At 40.3% G+C, this 25,854-nt stretch overlaps 1 protein-coding gene across 6 annotated transcripts; it reads left to right on the forward strand.

Annotated features, from left to right (window-relative positions):
- Positions 1 to 257: 257 nt before the first annotated feature.
- On the forward strand, positions 258 to 24,474 carry LOC104313437 (uncharacterized). 6 transcript variants are annotated; one of them, XM_069783994.1, is made up of 9 exons: positions 287 to 418; positions 5,113 to 5,229; positions 11,543 to 11,664; positions 12,757 to 12,914; positions 13,771 to 13,892; positions 15,593 to 15,703; positions 19,951 to 20,057; positions 21,430 to 21,520; positions 23,007 to 24,474. In XM_069783994.1, exons 3-9 carry the CDS (start codon positions 11,573 to 11,575, stop codon positions 23,121 to 23,123), a joined length of 798 nt encoding a protein of 265 aa, XP_069640095.1. In that variant the 5' UTR covers positions 287 to 418; positions 5,113 to 5,229; positions 11,543 to 11,572; the 3' UTR covers positions 23,124 to 24,474. The 6 variants fall into 6 exon arrangements, with proteins under 6 accessions (XP_069640093.1, XP_069640095.1, XP_069640091.1 ...); XM_069783992.1 differs by lacking the exon at positions 5,113 to 5,229 and having other exon boundaries at positions 258 to 418; XM_069783990.1 differs by lacking the exon at positions 5,113 to 5,229 and having other exon boundaries at positions 299 to 418; positions 12,776 to 12,914.
- Positions 24,475 to 25,854: the final 1,380 nt, after the last annotated feature.

The raw sequence follows: 25,854 nt of genomic DNA on the forward strand, positions 1-25,854 counted from the left end.
GCGCACCGAGCGCTGAGGCGGCACCGGGCACGGCGCCAGCGGCAGGCCCGCCAGGCTGAGCATGCGCGGAGAAGGGACTCCTAGCGGCCAGGCCGGGCGCGCGTGACCGTCCCCCTCTGGCGGTTGCCGCCCTCCCGCATGCGCACCCGGGGCGTCGGTGCGCGCGGAGGGCGGGGCTTTCCCCCGGCACCCTGCGCCCGGGGCAGGTGCGGGCGGCGGCAGGCGGCAGGCGGCCCGCGCAGGCGCGGCGCGAGGCGCCGCCCGCGTCAGGCGGCGGCAGCGGCGGGAAGCGCCCCCCGGCGGCGGCGGCGGCGCAGCGCGATGGAGCTGGAGGCGGCGCGGCGCGCGGTGCTGGCCGCCGTGCGGGGCACGTGCGCCGCTGACCTGCCGCGCCTGCTGCACTGGATGCGCAACACCAGTAAGCGCGGCCCGGCACGGCACGGCGCGGCACGGCGCGGCCCGGCCTGGGCGCTGCGCTCCGGGTGCCGCTGCCCGCCGCCCGGCAGCTGGCGGGGCCCTGCGGGCGGAGGCCCGGCTGGTCGTAGCGGGCCTGAGCTGCCCCGTTCTGTGACGGTGCTGGCACCGAGCGGGCGGGCGGGCGGCGTGTGTGTGGAGGGAGGGAGGGAGCGGCGTCCCTCCGCCGCGGGGCCGAGTGCGTGCCCGCCTAACGGTCGCCGGGCTGAGGGGAGCCGTGCCCGGGCTGGGGCGCTCCGCTCCCCGGGCGGGCGTTGGGCTCTGCTGGCGGCACAAGGCCGACAGGGCCCGCCGAGGCGCGTCGCGGCCGGCAGCCCCCCGCCCCCCGCCCGAGGCCGTCCGTTGCGGAGCCGCCTGGCCGGGGCGAGGGGGCCGCCCGGGAGCGGGGCCGCCGTAGCCGCAGGGAGCCGGCGGCACAGCCGGCGTGGGTGGCAGTGGTCGGGGGGGCCCGAAGCCGTGGCGCGGGCAGCCCGCCTGATGCCGCCCGCCCTCTCCGACCCTAAGCGGGGGTTGCTGTGCCCGAAGCTGCTCGTTGCTGTCCGTGGCCACCGGCCCCCGTTTCTCAGCCGCCGTAGCCAGCAGGCTGCCGTGTCCGCCCGGACCGGAGCCGATGGGACGCTCAGGGCTGGGAGGGTCGCGGTTGTTCTGCCGGCCGTGCTGCGGAGAGGGCCGCTCCCGGCAGAAGAGCAGGACGGATGGCTGCGGTGGTCACCTCTTAAACTCCCCAGCGTGAAACATCAGAGGTCGCACAGAGGCACTCTGCTCCTGGCGCATCTAGAGATCTCGAGACGTGTCTTGTTCGACTTCACACATCTTCACAGCAACCTCTCAGAAGCTTGAAAATAGCGAGTTGAGCTAATTTGCAAACACTACTTTCCCCGCTTAGTGTCATCTTAAGTTAACTTCGTTTTCTGCTCGCTTTCTTGTTTGTGCCTCAGTATAATTTTACAGTGCGCGAGCTGTTAATTTGCAACTGAACAAAAAGATGGCATGGAAAATCTGAATATAGCCAGTGCACTAAAGCTGTAGGCATGTAGCACCGTGCTGAATAAACTAAACGCTGCTTAGTCTAGTCTGTGGGTATATTTGCGTTTTGCCATTGCAGATAAGAATCTTGAAGGCCCCCCAATCCTTTGATCCAGTCTCAAGCAGCCAATAAGTGTGCGTCCTGTTTATTAATCATTGCCTGCTGGGACAGTAAACCCGCTCCCTGGTGATCACACATTGGGTTGGAAAAAATTGTCAGACGATAGATTACTTCCCCAAGTCATGCCCTGTTGCGCTAGGGTTATTCTTCTTGTTCAGTTCTTTTGTTGCAGCACTTCCACTTTAGGGTGGAAACATCATAAGCAAACGCATGGGGACTGTTGCACAAAGGCCAACTATGATGCCTAGAAGCTGTCCAGCTGTTCGGGTATTTGGAACTGCAATCTCAGTGTTGCCCCGTGGTTTGCTCCTTCTCTGGCCGAGCGGTCCCTCTGCTGGCATCACGGGAAAGGAACCAGCTGGGAACAGAGCGTTTGCCCTCCTTGGGTGGGCACGCAGCTCTCCCACCCCAACGGGTTCTTTCCTAGGAAAGACATTGCCAGATGTTTCAGAGCATCTGCGAGTCAGCCTTCACAATTAGAGCAGGGCTGGGACTCCCTAAGACTTAAAGGCTGAAGTTCAATGGGTGTAGTAAGCGTTACTTGTAACTAAACATTTTCTCTGTGTGTGTGTATGTACGCTTGTATATACACACATGTGTATGTCTACACATATGTCTGTATAGACATAATGGTAGAGCAGTCTGCTATGAAGCAATATTTCATCCCTTCCTTTTTGAGTCCATGTCTGGATGCAGTAGCATGCTCTGCTTGCTAAATGATGCCTGGGTAACTGTAAATAATCTTGTTAGAAGTGGTTTTCTTCCATCCAATTTGCTCTAATTTAAAAATCTCACTGAATTTCATATGCAATCATTCATACTGCTTGTTCACTTAATGTAAATCGTTACAGCTCCTTCTACACTACATTAGTTTGTGTGGTGTGCATATATGGCTTTCTCAGCTTACTGCCTCCTTTACAAATACAGTAAAGCACATGGGAACTTAATAGCGAAACTTGAAAATGCTAAAATGTCAGTTAAGAAACACATACTTACTATTTTCTCCACTTTAATTCTATGATCGTGCTTTACCTCTACCATAGAAATTTTTAGCCAATGGCATAGTTTATGTGGACTTGCAAAAATCCTTTGTCAATGAATAACTTTTAAAATTATTCTTTTTATGCTACAGCTTCCAAAAATTCTCAGATAGTTTTCTGTGAATGACAAGTAGGCTATGGTTCCTAGCCTTTATTAGATTATGATACCTCAAATATTTTTTTCTGAACTTTAATAATCTAGATCTGTGCCTAAGTCTTTCAGTGAAAGGAAGTATATATTCTTGCTTCATATTTACTCTTCGTAATTACGATACAAGCTAAAGTGTAGGTTGGATTCCAAATTTTGAACCACATTGTGCTTGGTGCATCTGAGCAATCTGTGTCCTTCCATTTTTATGTTGTTTGCATCAGTGCTGATTGCTGCTGCTTCACTATGTACATCATCTTAAAACTAACATAATTAGTTTAGTAGTTGCCTTTCAATGACTTTTTAGCTCATATGCTGCAGATCAGGATACATTGGGCAATCAGGATCAAGCAGCTGAAGTAATGAATTTAATTTAATCTCTGTAGTCTACTTGACAGGCCATCGTCAGAATCTTTTTTGGTTCAGGTTTCTTACAGGTCCTATCCATGATATTTTATTGTCTTTGTTTACAGGCTTGTGCTCTGATAGTAATTTATACTAATTTTCTCTCTCTTTTTCAGGAAGAAAATTATCACTGTTCATGTCATGGCTGGATGCTATTTATTTATTTTCTGAGAAATGAAGTTGTGCTTTGGGCATCTGCATCTTTGGCATTTCCTTACAGTTCTTGATTGTGTTTTGCCAAGTGCTGATGCAGTATAAAGCTATAGGTAACCATATTTGTTCCCAGATATGTCATTTGGGACATGTGTGACTTAGGCTTATTTTATTTCCCAGATTGCCACATTTGTGGAGAAATTTAGAGCCTATAGAATTTGGTCTGATGCTACTGCTTGTAGAAGTTACCAGTTTCTGAATCTGTTGATCATGATGTTTTAAGTAAAAGTATTAATCTTTGCCCAATTTTTGTGCTATCTTGAGGTGCTGCAGTCTCCCCCTCTAATGTACATATATGTGTACATGTAGGTGTATGGTAGAGGAGAGGGAATTAGAAAGTTTTGTGCCTATCTGTAAGAACTTTTCATTGTTATCCAATTAATATATTTCATTGCCTCTTTGGGCATTAAGCTGTTTATGGTTTTCCACCCTGCTTTTTCTGAATGGCTGTGTCCTTCTGGTTTATCTCCAGTTTTCTTTTTCGTCACCCTGAGTGAGTACAGGACTAGAGTAGAAGAGATACCTCTCTCTCTTACTGTTTTTATTTTCCTGCAGCATTGAACAGTAAGTAAGCAGAGGCATTTGTCCAGCAGGTCACATTCCTTTACCCTTTTTTACAATTTCCCCGAAGTTGCAAATATTTTGGGTGATGTCCCCAACACAACACTCTTGATGACACTTCTCTTTGTATTGTTTCTTTGAGCTGCTTCTGTGGCTTCATACTGACAGTAACTTTTACTGTGGGTTTTTTTCCCCTCAGAGTTGTTGCATTTGAGTAATTACACTGCCCATTGTAACACCCAGATAGTGCTCTAATAATTAATGGTGGTTGGGCAGAGATAGCGAGGAGCTGGTACTGAGGTTTCTGCTGCTGTACCCTGAATATAAGCTAGGGAATCTGGGGTTCTCTCTGTGCAGAGAGAAAACAGTTTTATGGGAGATGCTAAAAAGTTACCAGATCTCTGTACCACACAGAAATAAAAGCCTAGTCTTTGGCAGTACAGATGTAGGAAAGAAACAAACCTCTGATGAACAAAATTTAAAAAGTTGTAGGGATGGGAGGGATAATATTCTGAATGAAAAAACTGTAAGCAAACAAGGATAGGATAAATGGAAACAAAAATGGCATCCTCACAGACAAGTTGTTTTTCTGTGGTGTGTGGGTTTCCCCCCCACCTCCTACTGCCATCCTATTCCTGTTTCTGTCAAGATGTTGAGCTTATAGTTTTACTTCCAGCTGAGGAGGACTGGGCATGATTCCAGTGTTAGCTATAGTCAGGCTTTTTTCCTCTCTCAAGTAAAGTGTACATGCAGCCTTAGAGTAAAGCCCTGCTGAAAGTGGTTGCCCTTTAGGATTAGTGTTGTTGCAAAGACAGACTTTTTATTAATTTAACTTAGTTGGTGTTTTCTGACTCGCATGCTGTATGCATGGAATGTTATTGAGAAACTTTTCCATGGAAGATCCAAATTACTTTATAGTAAAGCAAGTTATCTTCTCTGAAGTAAAGACTCTGATGTATGTGGAACTGAGAGAACGTTGAACAGGTTCTCACTCTAATGATTTCTGACTAATCTTCATTAGTAATTATGGGAATGTAAGTGTATGCAAGATGCTATTCATTTTCTTCTTTGTATGAATACAGAATAACTAGTCATGCTTTTTTTTTTGGTATTGCAAATTTTAGAAATTCCAAATCTTTACGTATGATGGAAGAAGACATTTCTGTTTTAAAGCAGCTGCTTAGCAACACTGCCTTGCTGTTTCGCAATCGGCCAGTTCTTCCCACACACTGCAGTGAAATGTACGTCATTTCACGGTGACTTGCATTCCAGCTTTTCTTTTGAGTTAGTCTTAGATCTCAAAGAAAATGAAATAATAAGAGTTGGAAAGAATAACAGGAACTTTTGGTGTCTTAACTGAACATTTTTATAATAGGATGATTAATGCTTTAATATCCTTCTGCAATAACCACGTTCCAGAAGTTCTGGCTAAGAAAACTTGGGTGAAGCCCAAGAGCTAATTCAAACCACTTGGGGAACCCCCCCTGAAGATCCCCCTCAGTTGGATCTCAGCATTTGATGTATAGCTTCTCTATAAATGTGTGCATGGTCATATTCTCTCTCGCTTCTCTGCTGCCCAAACTCTTAAGAATTTTCATTAGCAGGAGAGGTTGCATTTGGTAAGAAAGGGTGCTGGAGAAGTTAAGCAGTGAAAGCAGAATTGATCAAGCTATCTGAATACATGGACAGAGATACAGGAATCGGGCAGAGTAAATACAGGAATCCTAATTTCAAGTTTGAGATTGAAGTCACCAAACCACTCTACTTACTGGCAGCTACTGAACACTTTTGCTGTACTTAGAGCTTTAATGCAGATTACAAAAGCCTATCTCTCAATTCATGTCAGTGAAGCACAAATAAGGTGATAAAAAGACCCTTTATGGTTTCTTATGTACTGTTGTGGAGTCTTAAGAGATTAAAAAAAAAAAATTTTCAGCAAGGTTAAAACTGGCTGTTCTAATACTAGCTTTTTTTTTTTTTTTTTCATGTAACAGTAAAATAAAACAATCTTACCAACTTTTTCCATTCTATGCATATAAAGCTAAGATTTCAAAGTGATGTACTGGTCTGAATTGCTGATTGTTCATACAGTGATGTATTACTCAAAACAATCATTGAATAATAAACTGTTGCAAATCCTCTAAGGATAAATGGCATATAATTAAGTACAAATTAATTTTTTTCTTGTGGATTCACTTGTACTGGGACCAAAGCAACTTTTTAAGAGGTTGGTATAGGATCTAGGCTTGTGACTTGAAAGTTGAGGGAAGTCAGTGCTGTAAGTTCAGGCTTTTAACAGGCAGTGAAGGAGGGGTATCCAACAAAATTAACTTAACCAGACCACAGTGGACGTGCTGCTTTAGTACAGTGTTCTGCATATGGAGAAGAAACTTCTCATCATACTCTTAGGAACAGACCACATTTGTCCAGCTTTTTCTATTATGTACTTTATGATCTAGGCATTAGTGTGTTCCCAAACCTGCTAGGTAAAATTATCAGATGATGATTTTCACAAGACAAGAATAGGAAATAGTTTAAGAAAAAACTTGACTCTTTACAGGAAATGGTTTTTGATGTTTCTTTTCAGTACTATTGTCACTGCATGTGGAACTAAAGTGGAATGAGTCACTTTAAAAGGATGAAAGCATGGGTTTCTGCAATGTAACAAGTATATGTAATTTTTTTGTGTGTGTGAAAAAGCAGTTTAGTACAAGGCTTCATATCCAAATTGGTAGAAGTGATTTACCCACGTAAAATATCATTTCAGAAGAGATCAAAATAGTGTTGCAGAGCCACATTAACTGGAATATATTTTGTTGTTAAAATTATGCCACACCAAAAATATTTTCCACTACCCTGTTGTTTGGTAAACTAAAATGGGATGTTACCTGTAATTTGATGAATCACCAACTTCGGGAGTTGGCATTAGTTTTCTTTGTTGTGACAGATGATACTGCAGCGAGAGAGGTCTCAAGAAAACCAGGTACTTCTAAGTTGTTAGTCACTGAAACTAAATAATGGTGGGTAAAACTAGTGATTGTAAAATAGGTGTGTGCCTTACCTGTTTAAAATTTAACTTTGAAGCCTCTTTCAATTTATGAATGTAAAAGACTTAAAGAACGAATAAACTCTGGTTGTATTCCTATTGGAAAAAGCTGATTACTTTCTACCAGCAGCGTATGCTTAGGGATAGAAATAGTATTTAGAGTTCCTGAAGAAGTTGGTATACTGAGGTCACAGTTTGCTTCTCAAATTGTTTACCCAAAAAAGGAGATAGTAAGGTTTTAGAGATGTGGGATTTCCTCCTTGACCTGTTTGTTCAGTGTCATTAAAACACACTGAATGATTAAATTAACCTTGTATTAAGTAACATGGAGGCTAATATTTGCTTTTTACTTCTGAGAGTCTGAATATATGTCTAGAAGACCGTAAGGTGCTTGCTGTTATGGTTGCCTTTGCTAAATCCGCTTCTGTCCACGTGACGTAATCTTCTGTTGTCATTTGGAAATCATACATTGCTTGTCTCCAGTCATGTATTTCGCAGTGTCAGGATGTTTAGATGTTGGTATAGCGGTGCTCTCTATCCTGTGTGAGGCTTTGTGATGTTTTCTTAACTTGTGTTACATTTGCACAGAAAGGCTGAGCAGCACCAGGGTGTTAATTAGGCTTTTTGCAATGTGTTAATTAAATTTTATAAATGCATGTTGAGTAGATCCAGTGGAACCGGTTTTTGAAGTAAAATACAAACACTATGCACTCAGACTTCCTCCATAAACAAATGATTGTGATTCATCTTGTAGTATTCCATGAACTGTACAGTTCTTTCCTGGTTAGTTGTCTGTTCAGCAAACACAGGGGTTGGTTTGCACACTCTCCATTTCAGATATATATAACAGGCACGAAAATGATACAAAAACCAGTTTTTTATTTTTGTTTCTTCTTTGAAGATCCCTTGTAAGGCGATACTGAGATTCTCAAGAGCAAACAATTTGTTAAACACAAGGGTGGAGTTGATAAAACTGTACGGGCAGAGGCAGAAATGCATATTTTCATATTTGGCACCTGTGTTCTGTACTTGATGGCAATCTATAAATATTTACATACTGCAAAAGTAAATGAGTTATTGTGGTAGCTGTTGCTGTTTCTTGCTTTCACAGGAATGAGGCGACTCTCCCAGTCACAGACTATACACGCAAGCGCAGAGCGTTGCATGCGCAGCTTCTGCTGAAGCTGCCATTTTGTCATCTTGGAAGGAGTGTGTTCAAACCTCCTTCTCTGTTTTTTGTTCCTGCATGCTTATGCTTTACAGTATTAACTAATCGTTGGGAAGGAGCATTTCCATTCATTGGGGTTTTTTTTCAGTATCAGTGTTTCAACAGTTTTTTGTTCGAGCTGCATATGTGTTGTAAGATTTTTTTCCTTAGGACCTGACTCTTGTGTGTCATAGTTTGTTTCGTAAGAAGAGCTCAGAGCCCCGTATAGGATGGTCAGTGTTGTGACAAGTATTGTAAAAATGGAAGTCAAGGCAGGGAAGGGGTGTTCTGGATTTGAGGAAGATGGGTGTGCTACCTGTGTCCCACTGAAAGTATCCATTTCTCCCCTGTAGAGCTGGGACACAGAATAGCATAGAGAGCTGTCTGCTGCTAATGTTGGCCAGAAAAGGTCACTCAGGCCATGAGGGAGCAGATCCTATTGACGCACCAGCTCTGGGAGAAAGGGAGCTGAAGTTCTGCATTTGCGGTGTGATGTGGCTGGCCTGGTGGTCCATGAACACTTCCTGCGTTTCATTAAATGCTATATATGAATTTGATACTCTTAACAGGCAGTATAACAGCTGGATGAGCTCTCTTGCATAGTAATAGTATTGTTTTAAAGCATGTGCCAGATGTAGGGGCTTATTGCCCACAGGCACTGGTCTGTACAGCTGCTAATATCAGCTTTCTACTCGCACATTCTGTCTGTAGAACGATTTTTCTCCTTGCTTCCTTAGATGTTATCCACCTCAGCAAACTCTGGCTCTTTTGCACTTGAGGGCCTGTCGTGGTGCTGACGGTCCCAGTTAAGCAACAGTTAAATCTGTCCACCTTCCCTTCCCATAATCTCTGCTTTACTTTTGTGCTGTGTCACATCCATAGAAATCTTCCCTGAGCTTGTCAGAAAAATCACTCACTGCTTCTGGGATGTTTGTAATGAATCTGCAAGTTGTTGGATGGACCGCGAGTTTAACAGGAGATGGGGTGCTCATTAGAGGTTTCAAATTAAAATGCTGACAAGCTGGAGCTGCTGCATTGCACCTGTTGTGTTGTTAATGCTGCTGCTGTTGCAGCTGCTGCCTCTATCCCTCCTGTGTTCCTCAATGCAAAGTCTGCATCTCTTTAGGAGCTGAGGTTCTGGAGAACTTAACTGTGAGCTCTTTGGAACAGCAAATTGTCTTCCTGTCATATAACGACTACCAATGGTATTGTGCCCATCAGGGCCTTGGAGCGTTACTGCTATGCATTTAATAAATAATAAAGCAAATATATGTTAAGGGAATCCAGATGATTTGAAGTTTCTGCTGCTTACTAGGGGGGATTCAGGATTATCTATTGGAGTCAGTTTGGGGACATGTTGAAATAACCATTTACATTTACACTCTTAAGAAGAGAGTGTCTTGCACTAATGAATGACAGTTTCTCTAATCATTGTTCTCACTAGAGTGCTTAAGCAAAAAGCATTTCAGAAGCATTTCATAGTAAAAGTTTTACCTGGTCTCTGTTTCTTATACTAGCCTTAAAATTTCTCGCCGTTTCTAGCATTGCCTGTGTTCCACAGGAAAGATTAAGTATATTAGCATAGAGAAACTTGTAGGATGTTTTACAGATTTATTTTGAACCTGATTGCCATCAAGGTTGTCTGTACTAATGTTCCCACCTGGGACAGCAATGCTAACAAACATTAACTTTTTTAAACATGTCTAAAAGCTCTCAGATCTTCTTTTGGTGAGTGATATACATACATGTAAAAACCACACTCCATGCTCAACATGGTGACAGTCTAATAGAACAAGAAACAAACCAGAAGGGTTGGGGAAGAGAGGACAAACATGTCTATTTTTAGACAAGAATCAGTAGATGGGTTTGGTATATTTTTCAGGATTAGGTTTGTGGTTGCTTTTTGTTGTGTTGGTTTTGTTTCTTTTACAGGTATGTAGTTTAGGCCTTTGTTTAGAACCAGTTCAGTGTCCTCAGAGCAGTGTCCAGACAAAAAGGAATTTCATCTAGTCCTTCTTTTGAGGAAAATATAACAGAAAAGGAACAGAGCACAGGCATACAGCAGATCTTATGCTGAATGTCAGTTAGGAACATCAGACTCTGGGAAGAGAGCTAATATGAAACTGGGGTGTGTAAGCAGGATGTTGGCTGCAAGGTGTGAAAAGTCTGGTTAGTGCAAATAAACCTTTAGCTGGAGTAATGTGTCTAGCACTCAATACTGCAGCTCGTAAAGGGTGAGGGAGTCCAGAAGATCCAAAGGGGAGTGATGACAATGATCAGATTCCTAGAAAAAATGCACTTGTTTCTTCTAGAAAAGAAGACTGACATGATAAGTCTTCAAAGAAGTAAAAAGTTGCTATATACAGGAGAGGAGCAAACTTTTCTATTTCCATTGCAAGTGGGACAGTACTGAGTTTAAACTGTGGCAGAGGAAATACAGAGCAGTTACTAAGAAAAGTATTCCTTTCTAATAGTAAGTGTAGTCAAGCACTGGAATAGATTGCTAAGGGAGGTTGTGGAGTCTCCAGTGTTAACAATCTTTTTTTTAAAAGAATAGTTTGGAGAAGTAGTGACACATTATTGATTCAGCCTTGGAAGAAGAAAGGATTGGTGACTTCCCAAGGTTCCCGCTCAATCTTTTTTCTAGATGTCTTTTTAAAAAAAAAAAAAAGGTAAAAAGGTGTTAAAGTAATGCAGGGATATCCTGGAAAAATAGCAAGAATTTACAGTGTGGCTTTGCAAAAATGTACTGTTTTACATCCATTCCTATTTTCTTTCACATTTGAAATATTTTGATATTTCAGTTTAAGTCATGTAAAATGTATTGTAAGTTGAACTGTTGAACTGTGCATTATCCCTGATTTTTTTGTAACCACTTTATTAGAAAGATGGTATGTATAAAAAGAAACTAGTATTAAAAAAAAAAGCCTGCATTCAGGCAACTATGAGTTTTGTAATTTCTCCAATAGTTCAAAAACATCTTTGATGTTTTTATATCTTAAGCTGAAACAGTATCACTTTGGTGGCAGCCCAGACCATCATATGTGAGTTATAAGTTTATAAATATGAAAATAATTTGAGATTTCAAAAAAGCTCTACGTTTATTTTAAGTGGCAAAGTTATTACAATCCAAATCTGTCATTGGCTGGAAAAGCTAACAAAGGCTGAAAAATGCATTACAAATAAAAACCTTAGACATCTGGTATTGTTTATGTCTTGCAACTGTATTGTACTGGTCATCACTTAGCCCACATGATCTACGTATGATTGTTCATGAGTTTTTGTTTGTCTTGATTTATAGATGACTTTGATGAGCTTGTGGTGAGTAACAATGATGTTGTGCTCAAAAATATCGCTGAAGATTTGCGGAATCGTTTACCCATCGAGGCTATGTTTAATTCAGAACATCAAGCTATTCAGAAAGTAAGCTGATTGTTATGGTCTCCTTTTGCTGAACCACATAATTTATTTGGGGACTATGCTGATTTCAGTTTTAGCAGTAGTTCATAGTAGAGAATGAGCACTGGATTGAGGTATAGGAAATGTCAGTTTTGTTCTCAGGTCTGTTGCTGCATGATTGTGTGACCCCAAGAAAGTTGAAGAAAGTTGCTTCATAGTTCTTAATACTTTGATCACAAGTTATTTGGTATAGCTTTCATTCTGTGTGGTATGGCACTTGTCACAGTGATTCTTTAATGCTAGCTCCATAATAGACTCTAACAGCCCCCTTAAAGAAAACAGAAATACAGGGCCAGTGTTTTGCTGTTGCCATAATGTGGGCAGCCCAGAAATGATTTCCAGCTCTTTTCAGATTCTGATGGCTCAGAAAGAAGTGGGCTGTGAGTCCTGTGGGAGGGGAGAGCACCTTTTCTACTTGAGCTGTCAGTATAGGTGGAAAGTTAACGCGTTTTCCCAGAAAAGTGGTGTGTGGCGCTTAAATGGGAAGAGTGGATTGGCCACATGCAGCAAGCCTGGGAGAGTGAGGAAAGAGGAGTAGGAGGATGAAGATTATACCCCTTGAAATGATGAGAAGGCAAGCATCCCAACTGGTACTTCTGATTGAAAATGACACCCATGTTAATCAGGGGTGTTTCTAGATTGAGGCATAAGGCATGAAGATGAAAATATTCAGACGGTTGAAGTTGAGAAGCAGAATTGCCCTTTCTCCTAAGTTTAAGTTACATTCTCCTCATTAAAGTGGAAGAGGGAAAAACCTGCTTTACCCTGTATCCCCTCTATAGCCAAGCAAGCACTAAGGAGACAAAATTCACGGCAGATCTCTTACTCAGCTGTCGAAACCAGCTTGCTTTCCTTTGCTGACTTCCACTTACTGGTTATTTCAGTGGGGTTTGATGATCCAGTTTACATGTAGGATTTCTATGGTTTAATTTTGTTTTGTAACTTATGAGTAGGGAAAAACTTGGATCTCGGCTTTTGGGAAAGGTAGGGTGGTGGGGCAATTAACTGTGTTAACAGTGTAGGTGCAATTAAGAGACTTGGTTATGCCTTTCTTAGGTTTTGTTCCTCTTCGCAGATACACCAGCATCCACTGCCCATGATTCATGTTGATGCATTCCTTTATGATGATGATTTTGTTGATTCATTGTGTGAGGAGGGAAAAATGAGTAGGAGCTACTGCACAGAGTGTGGCTCGTACAAGACTGCATCTTTAGGTAAGTGCTCTTTTGGGAACAGAAGAAACAAATTCAGTTTAACTAAACTGGTTTGTGCAGTGACTCAGCTGGACAACACAACATCCAGCTGTTGGAGGACTTTGTCCAGACTGGTGCAGCACACAGGCCAGAATTATTTCCCATAACCAATGGAAGGAGACTCCTACACACGTAAGTTGAATTAATTTGCAGTGTATGACATAGTGACACTAGTTGCCCACAAAAACTGGGCAGGGAAGGAGGCAGGGCTACGTACCACTGAAAGGGAAGGTGCAAGAGGAAGACAATACTGTAAAGGTCCATGCGGTAACCTCAGTTTCCTCTTGCACGCTGAAGAGCACCATCTGTCTTAAAGCTTGTGTGTGGTGTGGTACAGATCAGTGCTGTCGCCAGTATAGCCCAGGCATTGAAAGGGGAATGGTTTATATGGAGAACATTCTGTTCCTTAAAACCTTGGAGTTGAAATTCAAGCTATTAATGTGTCTGCCCATAAAAAGGTTTGCATAGATTGAGTTGAGCCTTAGGTACCATGTTTCCTTTTTCACTTAAACAATTCCAAGTTACTTTGTTTTGAACTCTTTAATATATGTCACTGTGCAGAAAAAGGTAATTCAGTTTCATGAAGGATTTCAAAATTCTCCATGTAAAGGGAGGAATCCCCAGACTCGGGACAGACTACTTGGCAAGCTACCTCCAATCTGCAAACCCTGGTTTTCCAGGGTCCCCAACACTAGTTCAGGCAGGAAACCATACAGGTTTTCAGCGATGATAACTCTTCAGATTAATATTTCATTGGTTAGTAATACAGTAGTTAGTACTGCCCACCCAACACCTTTGTTCTGTTCTTATTTCCCAGAGTTTATTTCGCATTCCTTTTCCCTCATGGAACTGAAGTTTCTTTATCAACATGTACTGCCTGACCTGACAGGAAAGGTAGTGGTTGACGTTGGCTCCAGGCTTGGTGCAGTGCTATTTGCGGTAACTTCCAGCACAGGAATTCATATTTTATTACTGTGACAAACATTTTCCCTCTTCTCTGACTGCCTACTCTCGTTACTCCATCTTGGACGGGTCATTCTGAGAGGCACCTCTGATCTGAGTCGTTGAACAGTATAAGGTGCTGTTTACTAGCAATTTCAGTTCTTGCTCTGTTCCTCACAAGAGGGAATACAAATGATCTTGCTTATGGAGAGGAAAAGTCTGTTGTCCAACAGAGTAGCATATTGCTGTCACACATGCTGCTCTTTTGCTAGTTCCTGCTCTGTCTCTCCTTCATAAGTAAGTTTGTCCTCTATGTCTTGACCATGTCTATATATAGTTTAGTTACGCTAAATTCCTTTATGAAGCTGACAAACTGTTAAATTATACAAAGGAAGACTTTGATATGAATTTGTCTCCAAAAGCATATTGTCCTGCTCTGTGTTTTAAAATGCACATAAAATACTTCATCAAGAAACTTGAGTGCAATTTTGATTGCTTTTGGCATGGCTGGTGGAACATATGGCCAACAGCAATGCAAAACACACATTACAACTTTCTTACAAAAGTCAATGGCTGTTTAGGGCTCAATCTTGGAAACACTTGAGCATGTAATTTTACTTATCTGAATAATCTAATTTTGGGACTACTCAAATGAAGAAATTTACTCTCATTTGTAAATATTTGCAGCATTGGGTCCTTAAATGGTAACACTTTTGCTAGCCTGAATTTGTTTTGGAGTACTTAAATGCTTGTATTGTTACAGTAGAAGATAGTCTCAAATAAAGCAGGGGAAACGTTTTAAAAAAGGAGTTCTCCTTTTTAATCATGTTCTTGGCTTGTATTGGAGGAGGGGTGACTTCACCTTCACAGGTTGCTTTTCTACTATGAGTTGAAGGGTTTCAGAAAACATTAATAATTAGATTGTAGTAGATAGATATCTCAGCTATTCTGTATCTTTAGCTTTGTTTGCCTTTGCCATTGCTGGCAAAGTGTAATTATGGTGTTCAGCAGAGACAATAGCACTTAAAGGAATATCTTCATTAGGGCCCTGTAGGCTCAAGTATTTGTACTTTTTTTTTTGTAACATCTCCAACAATTTTCCAAAATCTCAGTCCAAAACTGAACCATTATTTTGGGCTTATTATTAAGGGATAATTTATCTTTTTTCATATGTACCTGTATGAAGCACCTGAAAATGGCAGTAACACAATACTTAGAGGTGCTGACAAAGGCTCTGTACCAAAATATCCCATTATATTACTGGTACATTGTCCTCCATTTTCATTCGCTTTGACTATGTGTATGTTTTATTTTGGGGGTGTTTTTTTTCCTCTTGCTATTTTTTTCTTCCATTCTCCCAAGAAACAAAAATGTGCAGAGTCTTTTCCTTTCACACTTTCCTTCTTAGACCATTTTCCATCTGTTTTGCAATTGAAATGAAGATGGAGCTTTCCTTTTTATTATTTTGACCTTGATCATTTTGGATCTTTTATTAAAATTTGTGAGACACAAGTGGGAATTGCCAGATCAGTGGCTTAGCTCTGAAAAACGTCATGTCCACTGAAAGACATTTCTCAGCTTGCTGTTTTAAATGCTTTCTTAATCTTAACCTGTGTTTTATTTTTTCCATTTTAATGGAAATTTTTGTATTTGTTTGAAAGGCATCACAGTTACTAAATTTCCTTTTCCTAATGTAGGGTTATCTTTATAGCTCAGCATCCCAACTGTATGGAGTAGAAATGAATGCAGACTTTTGCCAGTTGCAAGAAATGATGATTACAAAATACCAGTTCATTGACAGAATAAAGGTAACTAAATACGTGGTTTAGTGTATGTATTTTTAACCACTCTGTGCTAGGTATCCTGTTTATGTGAGTGGCTGATAAATCAGCATTCTGAGAAGTTTCTGCCTTTGCTTGTTTTGGTCCTAAACAAAGGCTTTGCATTAGGAAAAAAAAAAATCTCATAGCAGAGGGGAAGAGGGAAAAATATGATAACATGTTGAATTGCTTAGCCTTTTTTCCTGAGTGGACTTACCTACTGGCTCATGCAAAACAGATATATCTTGGCTGTTTCTTCCAGTGAAATCAATGACATTATTGCCACTAACCTCCGTGAAACTGAGTCTGTAAGATTTTCTGTTATGAATAACAAAATTAAATGTCTGTGTTTCATTAATGTTAGTGGAAAGATGTTTGTAGGATTTGCAAATTTGCATCTAAGAATGCCTAAAGAACTTACGGCTATTAGTATTTCCTTTCTTGGAATGTCAGTGCATATGTACCTTCCACAAATAAAATGAGTTTCAAATAATGCGATACCGTTATGGGAACTATTTCCCTAGTCCCATTATGGAAATAATGACTACTATTTTAATGAGAAAAAAAAATTTTTTTTTTCCTTTTTGGGGAATACCAGTTATTTTGTTACCAGCAAAAATTGGTAAGTAGAATATGCTGGGTAGAATACTGGCTTTAATCCTGTGATGTATGCACAGGTGTATGCACTTGAATGGGATCACACAAACTGCTGGGTGTAGTAGTTTCTTGGGAATTAAAGTAACCAATTTTAAACTGGAAAGAAATAATAAACATAAAATATTTAACACAGGGTAAGCAGTATCATTGAGTTGCCTGATTCAATCCCAGTTGCTGCCAGTTTATCCATAACCTTTGGTTTTTGCATGTTTTGTGTTCATAACACTTTATTGTGGTGAGACTGAAAGTGCAGTTAGGAACTCTGTCAAGTTAATTCAGTGGAGCTGGAGATCTATATGCATGCTTTTCAGCCTTGTATATAAGCCTTTTTGTTTTTCCTTCACACCTTGTAATTCTGCTGAAGTATTCATTTCAGAGCATAAAGATAAGAAGATAATACGTTTTCAAAGCAGTGCCTGAGGACTTAGCTATTTGAGTCTCATTAGATGCTAATTTAGTCATGTGACTCCTGTTATCACACTGCCTTGAACATTTCAATCTTTAGATTTTTATTTCATCCCCAAACGAATCCTCTCTAGAGATACACACCAGCTTGAAAAATAGTCAGAATCCAGTTGCTAATAATAATTAATGACACTAATTTGAAAAACTATTAAGAGACCCTTCTTAAATAACAATTGTTTTTTCAGGATATTCTGAGTTTTTATTAGAGCATGTTCCCAAACGACAGCAGTGTGGAGTGATGTCTATAGTAGCTAAATTTGAGTGAAGCTTGTGGGTTTTTGGTCAATGTTTGGTTTGTTAAAGTACATAGAAAGTTGCTAAGCATCTTTTGCCATTTGAGCAAACACTTAAATGCTGGGAGGAAAGTAAACAGTTCAACAGATCTTAGGAAACTTGAGACCTTCATTCAGAAATTGCCTGTAATCATGAAGCCTTGGTGTGTATTCCATTGGGCAACAGGGCAGTTTTAAAATCAGTTGCTGCCTCCTGTGTTGTGCCAGCACACAGCCAAGTGGGTCAGGGAGCTGGTCCAGCTGAAAAAGAACTGAGCAAAAAAGTGGTGTTTTGGCTGGAGCAATACCTGGGTCTGGCTCATGGTGCAGCCACATGTGCTTATGTGGTCCAACATTCCCCAATAGGAATGAGGATGTGTTTGGGGAGAATGAGGTGCTTAGGTCACTTTAGTCAGAATGGTCACCTACTCTGTAAATGCAGACTAATTTTAAGTTAAGGTTTAAGTGTTATTCAAGTCAAGGAAACATCAACACATGTTCAAAGTTTCCCAGTAGTTTAAGCATCTTTCTGAATTGAGGCTTAAAATACTGGGACTGCCATTAGTAGGGCATTGAGAAAATGTAGTGCTAATCATGACTTCTTGTGCTACAAGAAGTCCACTGGTGGAACAGGCCACCAGTCACATGTATTTGGATTAAAGGACTGCTGCTCAGGTTTTTCTATGGAAATTCAGTTATTTCTGCCCCTTGAAAATAAGAGAGTAAAGTAAAATGTCTTCTAGCCTCAGAAGTAGTGAGCCAAATCACACTTACAGTCTAGGTAGATCTGGGTTCTGATACATGAGTTCTGGGAGATCTAGCTGAGGCTTGGTTTGCCCCTAGCTGTCTGTCCTGCCCCACTGCAGGAGGCTGTTGCCCCTGTAACAGGGCAGCAGTTAAGCCTGCGTCCATAATATCTCTACCACCCCAGTTTATGGTCTTTCATTTTAATCTACAGCTAGCAGTGGCTTTATGCAGAAGACATGAGTTGACAACCAGGACCCACTGTATTTAGGACTGCTGATGGTGGCCTGAGTGGTCTGTCATCTTTCTTTGCTGCCTGAATGGTTGAACTTCTTAATCAGCTCTTGTAATGCTACAGTTTACAGTGCACTGTTTTAAGATAAATTATCACCAGTCTTAATTGTCTAAAAAGCTCTAACTTCCATGAACTGGTGGATAAATAGCTCAGATGTCCACACACTAGAGGTGAAAGTAGAAATTTGACTAGTCATTCTGACAACTAAACGGTCCCTATTTCTCAATGAGATAGAGCCTTCAAACACTAACTTGCCAGTTCTGGGTAAGGTACAAGAACACAGTTGCTTCCTTTCCACTCACTACAGGCAGTGGTGAACAACTTGGCATAGTAATGTATTTAAGGAGATAAAGCTGTTTATTTTACTGATTTGGAGCACTTGCAGAAAACCCGTGGAATATAGCTTTCAGAGATGAAATGCTGTGATGCCTAATTTTTTATGAATGGTAGAGTTTTGTTTCTGTTATTACTGATATTGAAATATTTTGCTATAATTGCTATTGCTGTAATGCATTCTGATAGCATGAACCACAGTCATAAACTGTGGCAACTCGTCATCTTTTCCATACTTGAACTCTTACCAGTTGCAGAGGTGGTAGTACCTGTTTCCTCTATCAATCAGAACAGCATGCTTTGCATGTTCGTTATGAAGAGGAATACATAATTTACCCTCCCAGCAAGTATTGATATATTGTTAAGTGGGCAAAACGTTTTTCAACAGATAAGTGTTTTTGATCTTCTGTACTAACATTCAACTTCTTTGTCAGAATTAAGAATTCCTTTTTACATCTGTCCAGTGTTGGAAGGATTTGACAAAATGTGAAATGTTGAATCCATCAGGTTAGTATATTTCCAGCACAACCTAGTAATATGTCACACAGGAGAGAAAAGAATTTGTTCAGGTTTTCTGTCCATTTTTAACATATAGGGATGCACTTTCAAAAAAATTTGTGGAATGCAAGTAATATTCAGATTGGCTTTCTCTCCCTTATCCCTTCAAAAGATGTTTATGTTTCTTCTCAGATTTGGGATGTGATGGTGTTTCTCCATGTTTAAGAGGAAATCAAACACATTTTGTCAGTGTTAATGAGCATCCCTATTCTCCTGTCACTATAATCTCACCTGTTTGAAAATGACATGATGTGCTAATATCCTTTCTGGTAGGTGAAGGTAGATAAAATCAAACCAGCTCCTATGCTGACTGGAGAGGTAGTTGTTTAGTGAGGTAAAGCACTTGCTGTCCTTCAGTGCCACTGTGAGCATCCTGCCTTTCCAGCATTCCCAGTCCTGGTACGTGTCATGAGAATTCAGCTGTCAAACTTGGGTCTGTATGTAGTGTCTTTTCTAGCTGTAATCCTTTAGTAACCCACTGAACCTGTGAGATGCCTTTTAATATCCTCAAAAAGCTTTAGCTAGCTTAGCTTCTTTCCTGAAATCAATGAGCATTTGTGATAAAATATAGGTAAGTGAAATGTTAACAGCCATCACATACATCATCTCCTCTTTTATGGCACACAGTGTCCTAGACCAAAAGTCAGATGTAGTTTATTTCACTTAACATAATGAATCAAATATTTTAATTAGAGGAGATAAATCTAATTTTTATTCTTTAATTTTTTAAAGCTTATTCTGGTTATCTACTACAGTTTTATCTACTATAAAGCCAGTGAAATACCCTTTTTTATGACTGGTTCAAAATGGTGGTAGCAGGTGCTGTATTAGGTTGACAAGCTTCGTGGCTACTTGAAGGCTGTATTTGTCTCTTAAATTAATTTATGCCTTGTGAAATTTTTCTCCTTCAGGTGGTTCACGCAGACATCTGTACTCAGGCTTCACTTCTTCAGAAGGCTGATGTTGTTGTAATGAATAATGTCTTTGAATATTTTCTTGACAGACAGGAACAGGCCAGGTAAGCTATGTGTCCAAACAAGTTATCTAGTTCTTTGACAATGTGTGTGTAACCTTGTTAGTTATGGAAAACCTTAAGGTAGTGCTTTTTGAAGTCACATACATAAATTACATAAGGAAATTGTTTTAAACTGCCTACACTTAATTGTTAACTGCTAAGGTGTTATGGCAGTTGTTTATTGTTAAACCCACTAAACACTGGTGCTTTGTTTACCCAAATCTTGCCCTGAATCCTTGTACTGATCTGTTAAAATACTGTCTTGCTGTTAAAGGATCTGAAATTACTATATCAGCATAAAGCTTAATCTTCAGAAAGAAGATAGGTCACTGACTTGTGGGTGTCGGAGCTTTAATATAGATGCACTGCAAAACATGGTTATTAATGATATTTCTAATATATCTTCATAAGGATGTGGTAGCAAACAAATACGTGTCTTCTCTTTCAGGTGCAAGACACTCACAGCTGAGGTTTTGCTAATCCAGCATTATCAGTTTAAAACATAAATAACTTCACCATCCAAAGTTACTGTGCCTTTAGAATGGGCAGTCAAAAAGAAAGAGTGCCTATGTCTCTACCATCCCAGCCAACAGTCTGACATTTGCTAGCTGTTTCAGCTAAGGCTTGTCCTACTGCCCTTGATATCAGGTGGTAATGTCAACCAGAGAGGCACAGAGTGGATGGGTGAAGAGTAGTGGGTGTTTCAAATTGCCAGGAGATTTGTTTCCAGGCACATGACTGAGAATTCATTTGATTCTTCAAGAACTCAGGAGTATTGGTTTAATGTTGCATTAGTACCATGAAGACAAATGACATCTGAAGAATGCTGGAAATTAAATTCTTTTTAGTCTGAATTGCTGTGCTGTGAGAAATGATCTGACTTGCAAAATCAGAAAAAAATGAATGCTGGGGGCTATATTTAAATATTCAGATTGCTAATGTCTTAAGAGAATATTTTGTCACGACTGCAAAGTATATATGTAAAGAGCAGCTTGTTGTTAAGTTTAATAAAACAGTGCACTCAGAGACTGTGTTTTCTTCAAAAGTTTTAAAGAGACTAAATGTCATTGTTTAATCCTAGTCCAAAGTGAAGGTGTTGACAGTACAAAATGACATGCATATACGTATCAGAGTTAAGAAGTTGCAAAATCTTAACATTATAAGACCATGTATTCCATCTGTTTTTAATATGAAGCTTGATTTTGTTCATTCAAAGATATTTGCTTAGATATTAATAGCAACTGATAAGCATGTATAGCAAGTCTTTAAGCTTAGCCTACCTCCGGCCACTAAACTGTACAAGTGTTAGATTCATTTTATATCAAATATGGGTTTCTTACTAAAAATTGGTGACCTACTTTTAAATATGTTTCAGAGCTTGGGAATTTATTGCTTGTAATGTAAGGAAAAGAGGGTCCTTATTAGTGACAGTTCCAAGCCTTAAAGAATCACTCTCAAAGCTCCAGGTAAGTTCCCTCAGCCAGTTTTAGCCAACACATTTTGTCACTTTCTATGAAAGTGGCAGTTCTGTAGTTGAGGTTAGCTGCTTGCCAGGATTGCTGTGAGGAAGGATGTGTTATTTTGTGCATAGATTAAAAGATGTAGGACTCTGGATTGTATTTCCGGGTTGACAGCCAACACATCTTCCTGTACTTTGATTGTCCCCACCTGTAAAATTGAAATCCCAGCCTATATCAATAGACTGCATGAATCATTGTACTACTGTGCATATTATTAACAATGCCTTAGCTGTGAGGTTTAAAAAAAAACACAAAAGGCCATATTATGGTATGAGTAAGTTTTGTGATAATCATATGGACTTCCATCAGACTTCTTCCAGGTATAGGGGTAGAACCTCAGAAGTACAGATGTATTTATAAACTTCTAGAGGCAAAACCTTGAAATGTTTTCTCTATTTAGCTCTACATTTGTGCATTGCCTTGAAACATGACAAACTGTTTTGTTAAGCCAGTGGGAGAAAGGGGCATATTAAAGAAGGATCATCCCTGAGGATGGTCTTGTCTTCTGACCTGCTGTCAGCACAGAAAAGGACTCATAAGATGCCAGTATGAGCTGTTAGGAGTACAGATTAGGGAGAGATGTGGTCTCCCAACTAGCCAAGTGATTGCCATCAGGCATCTTGGATCAGTGACATAGCTTTAAATTGTAGTTGGAAACAAACATGACAACAGTGCAACTTTCAAAGATGTTGAACGCCCTGTGCTGCTGCTGCTGTTCCCTGAGTAGTAACTGCTTCAAATGGACCAACCTCTGCTCTGTGTCCATTCTGCCATAGGTCATTGGTAGATTACAGTTGTTACGTGTATGATGCCTAGACAAATTATGTGGGCTGGCTTTAGTTAGGAAACAAACTCTGATCGTACATGACAAGGTTATTTATAAAGTGGCTTCCTTGCCACAGTAGTCTGCTTTAGAGAAATTGAATCATTTGTTGCCTGTATGCTGATGGGTGAAATAGATCCTCAGCCCCAGGAGCAGCAATGGTATCATTTAACCTTTTCTTGGAGCAGGCAGTAGTTACACAGCAGCTGAGAAGCCCTTTGTAGCCTTAATACAATACTCCCTGGGTGTAAAACAAGAAAGTACCTGTGATTCTTCCATGGTACAGTTAGCTGTTCCCTCAACACTTCTGTCAGAATGTTGCCCTCTGATCAGGTTGCTTGAGGCTTATACAAATGCATATAGAGAAGCAGTTGTAACATGCTAGCAAAATATCTATACTACTGACTGAGATAATTTTTAAAACTTATCTTTATTCTCTGCTATTTAAGTTAAATGGCATTTCCAGAAATGAATTTATCATTGCTGCGTAATCTGGAATGACTAATCTCTCTTATTATGTCTTGCCTTCTTAATGTTGTACTGACCTTGAAACTCCTGCTGTGTTTCTCAACATTGTGTTAATATAAGGATCTGTTTTCATTGTTTCAGACAGACATACAGCTCAGCCAATGGGTCGAAGAGATGGAGCTAAACTATGATGTGTATATGGAAAAGGATGTTGACAGAGAAGCACTTGAACAAATACATTTATACAAGATTCTCTAGTACCTGCAAAAATTTACTAATATCATTGTGATATCATTGTAATATTTTGGATCTAAAATGAATTTGGATTGATTTGTATGAATAAATCAGGTCAAAATTCTTACTGTAATTAATCTGAGTCGAATCTGTGGTTTGTAATGAAAAAGTCTTTTGAAACAAGTTTTCTCATGGAGGCATTCTGTCTCAACAGAATTATATTAACTTTTAACTAAGAGATATCCTTATGGTTTAATTTTTGCAGAAATGTTAGAAAGTGGCTACATACTGATGCTAGAAGAATTTTTGTTCACTTGCATTGTGCACTGCTCATGTTTGCTAAATATATCAAACCTAAGAATAGCGAATCTATTAATGTGAATGATAAGAACGGATTTAGCATAATGTTAATTAAAAGCTGCAGTACGTTAGAATTTGCTGTTTTGTTTTGGTATAGACCATTTATTATTATCAGTAATAATATTTATTATTAACAGCATTATCTTTAATGTTCCTCCTATGGAATTTGTAGGTTTTCTTTCCAAGGTCTGCTTAATAACTAGAGCATCTACTGGCATCAGTTATGAGAAGCAAGTCCTTCCATTTAGTTGTCCTTAATGTGGCTGTTAATGTAAAATACTGAAAGACACCAAGGAGCCATTGAAAATTAATACAGCAAGTCTGGGATGACAGAACTCTGTTCCACTTTCTGCACTTCCGCTGGGCATGGTAGGAAGTGTAATAAGGGGTTAAGAAGCTGAAAATTCTGAACAGGTGTCACGGCTTAGCAGAGGCTTGGTGGTGGCGTAAAACATTGGAAATTCGTAACAGAGCCTCCTCAGAGAGAAAAGATCCACATACGCCCACCACATTTATATTTAGATTTTACATTCTCAGGATGTGAAGCTTTTAGTCAGCTGAAGAATGTTATGGGTTTTAGCAAACATTAACAATCCAAGTGCAAAAATACTAGGAGTTTTGGACTAAATGCATTGTGAATTTAGAAGCATTGTTAGTGTCTAAAAGTTTGCTACGCAACTTATGTCTAGTGCAAATGGGAAAACTTTAAATTGGATTTCAGTCTTCAAATGATTTACAGGTCAGTGAACATGATAATATATGCTGTAAGCAAAAAGGAGCAGTGGCCATTAGGCACCCACTAACATAGTAGGCAAATGGTACTGTAGAAAGGATAGTGAGTTTTAAGAAGTCTTATTTTTCATGGTCTGTTTGGAGTGGAGAAGGTTGTTTTAACTTGAGTGATACTGAACCGCTGCCCAAATACTGTGTGAATCTATTCTTCATGCATTTAAAAATGAACAAAGATGGAAAGCTTTTCTTAAAATGTTTATTTTATTAAAGTACAATAACTGAACTGTTGATTACTTTGTTGTCAATGAGACAAATGTCCCTATAAAGGGAACCTAGGAGGGGCTAAGCAATGGGGTGGAGGTAGTGCAAGGCTAATAGATCTAACAAGGAGAGAATAAAAAATGAGAAGAGAAATGCGTATGCAATTTAGAGTGAGGAAATGAGCACTGTAGTAATCAGTACAGTACAGTGGAAGCTGTGACTGAATTTGGAGTGTATAAATAGGCTGCTATAAAAGGAAAACTGACTGGGTCTTAAAAAGCTACTTCATAACCCTACTATCACGTGAGAAGAAAACACCATGTCGGAAGCTTGCTTACTTCTTCCAGAGGTCCTGCAAGATCTCCCGAATCAATTGTCAGGACTTTGGCTCACAATACTGGGTATAATCTTTGCCCTGCACCTTGTTTTGGTAATACAGGAACTATAGCTTTCATTGCAGTTGTTTCCCCTCTTCATGCTGAGTCTTCAAATACTTTTTTGGGTGTTGATCTCAGATTAAAAAAATTTCAATAGACTGGAGCAGATCACCAGCATATTTAATGACATCTGTATCCTCTGACTCTGGAAATAGCATGCACACATCTGGAGCTCATATGCAACAGAGGGTGCAGTAGGGAAGCTCCCCTGTCTTTTTTAGACATCAGGAGAAACTCAAGAGGCGTGTTCAAGCTGCTGGAACTTCTGTCTTCCTCTCCTGTCCTTAACAGCTCCTTGATTTAAACCTGTACCCTGACATGTTCACAGAGAAAAGGTGGTGGTAATTCAGTTTGGTTTTGTTAAACTGATACTCAGAAATACAACTCCTCTCTCCCTTTAGACATCTCTTCCTGACTTGGATTCATAGGGCCGGAGCTCATAGGGCCATTCTTATGGACGTTATGAGCTGCTCAACTTGTCTACTGAAGAGCTAGAAACAACTAGTGTGTGAAAGAAGGCATTAATTGAATTTGTCCCTTTTCCAGCTTTAACTTTTGTTATCTGGCCCCTTCTAGTCCTGTTATAGATTCCCACACACAAGGGTAGCAAAAGTAAGGTGTGAGGAGGTTTGCAAAACCCTGTTGTGTGAAAGTGGGCAAATCGGTCCTCCCTGTATACACTCGGGTGGCCTTGGACGTTAGCTGAAATCCTCCCAGGAGTGTGTGTATTGCCTCAACTCAGGTTTTGCTTTTTCAGCTTGAGGAAGCTGCCAAGGGTATATCCAGGGTGCCGAGTCCTTGTTCTCAGTTCTGCTGCTGCTGTATTGCATGGTATTTGGCAGGTTGAACTTTTTTCCTGCTTCAGTGTCTACAGTGAAAATGTGAATAACATATCCAAAATCAGAGCAAGGTTGTGAATTAATTGACTATCAGTTGCTTTGAGATTGTCATATAAAACGCGCTAA

The sequence above is a fragment of the Haliaeetus albicilla genome, chromosome 5, assembly GCF_947461875.1.
Source record: "Haliaeetus albicilla chromosome 5, bHalAlb1.1, whole genome shotgun sequence".
Lineage (NCBI taxonomy): Eukaryota > Metazoa > Chordata > Aves > Accipitriformes > Accipitridae > Haliaeetus > Haliaeetus albicilla.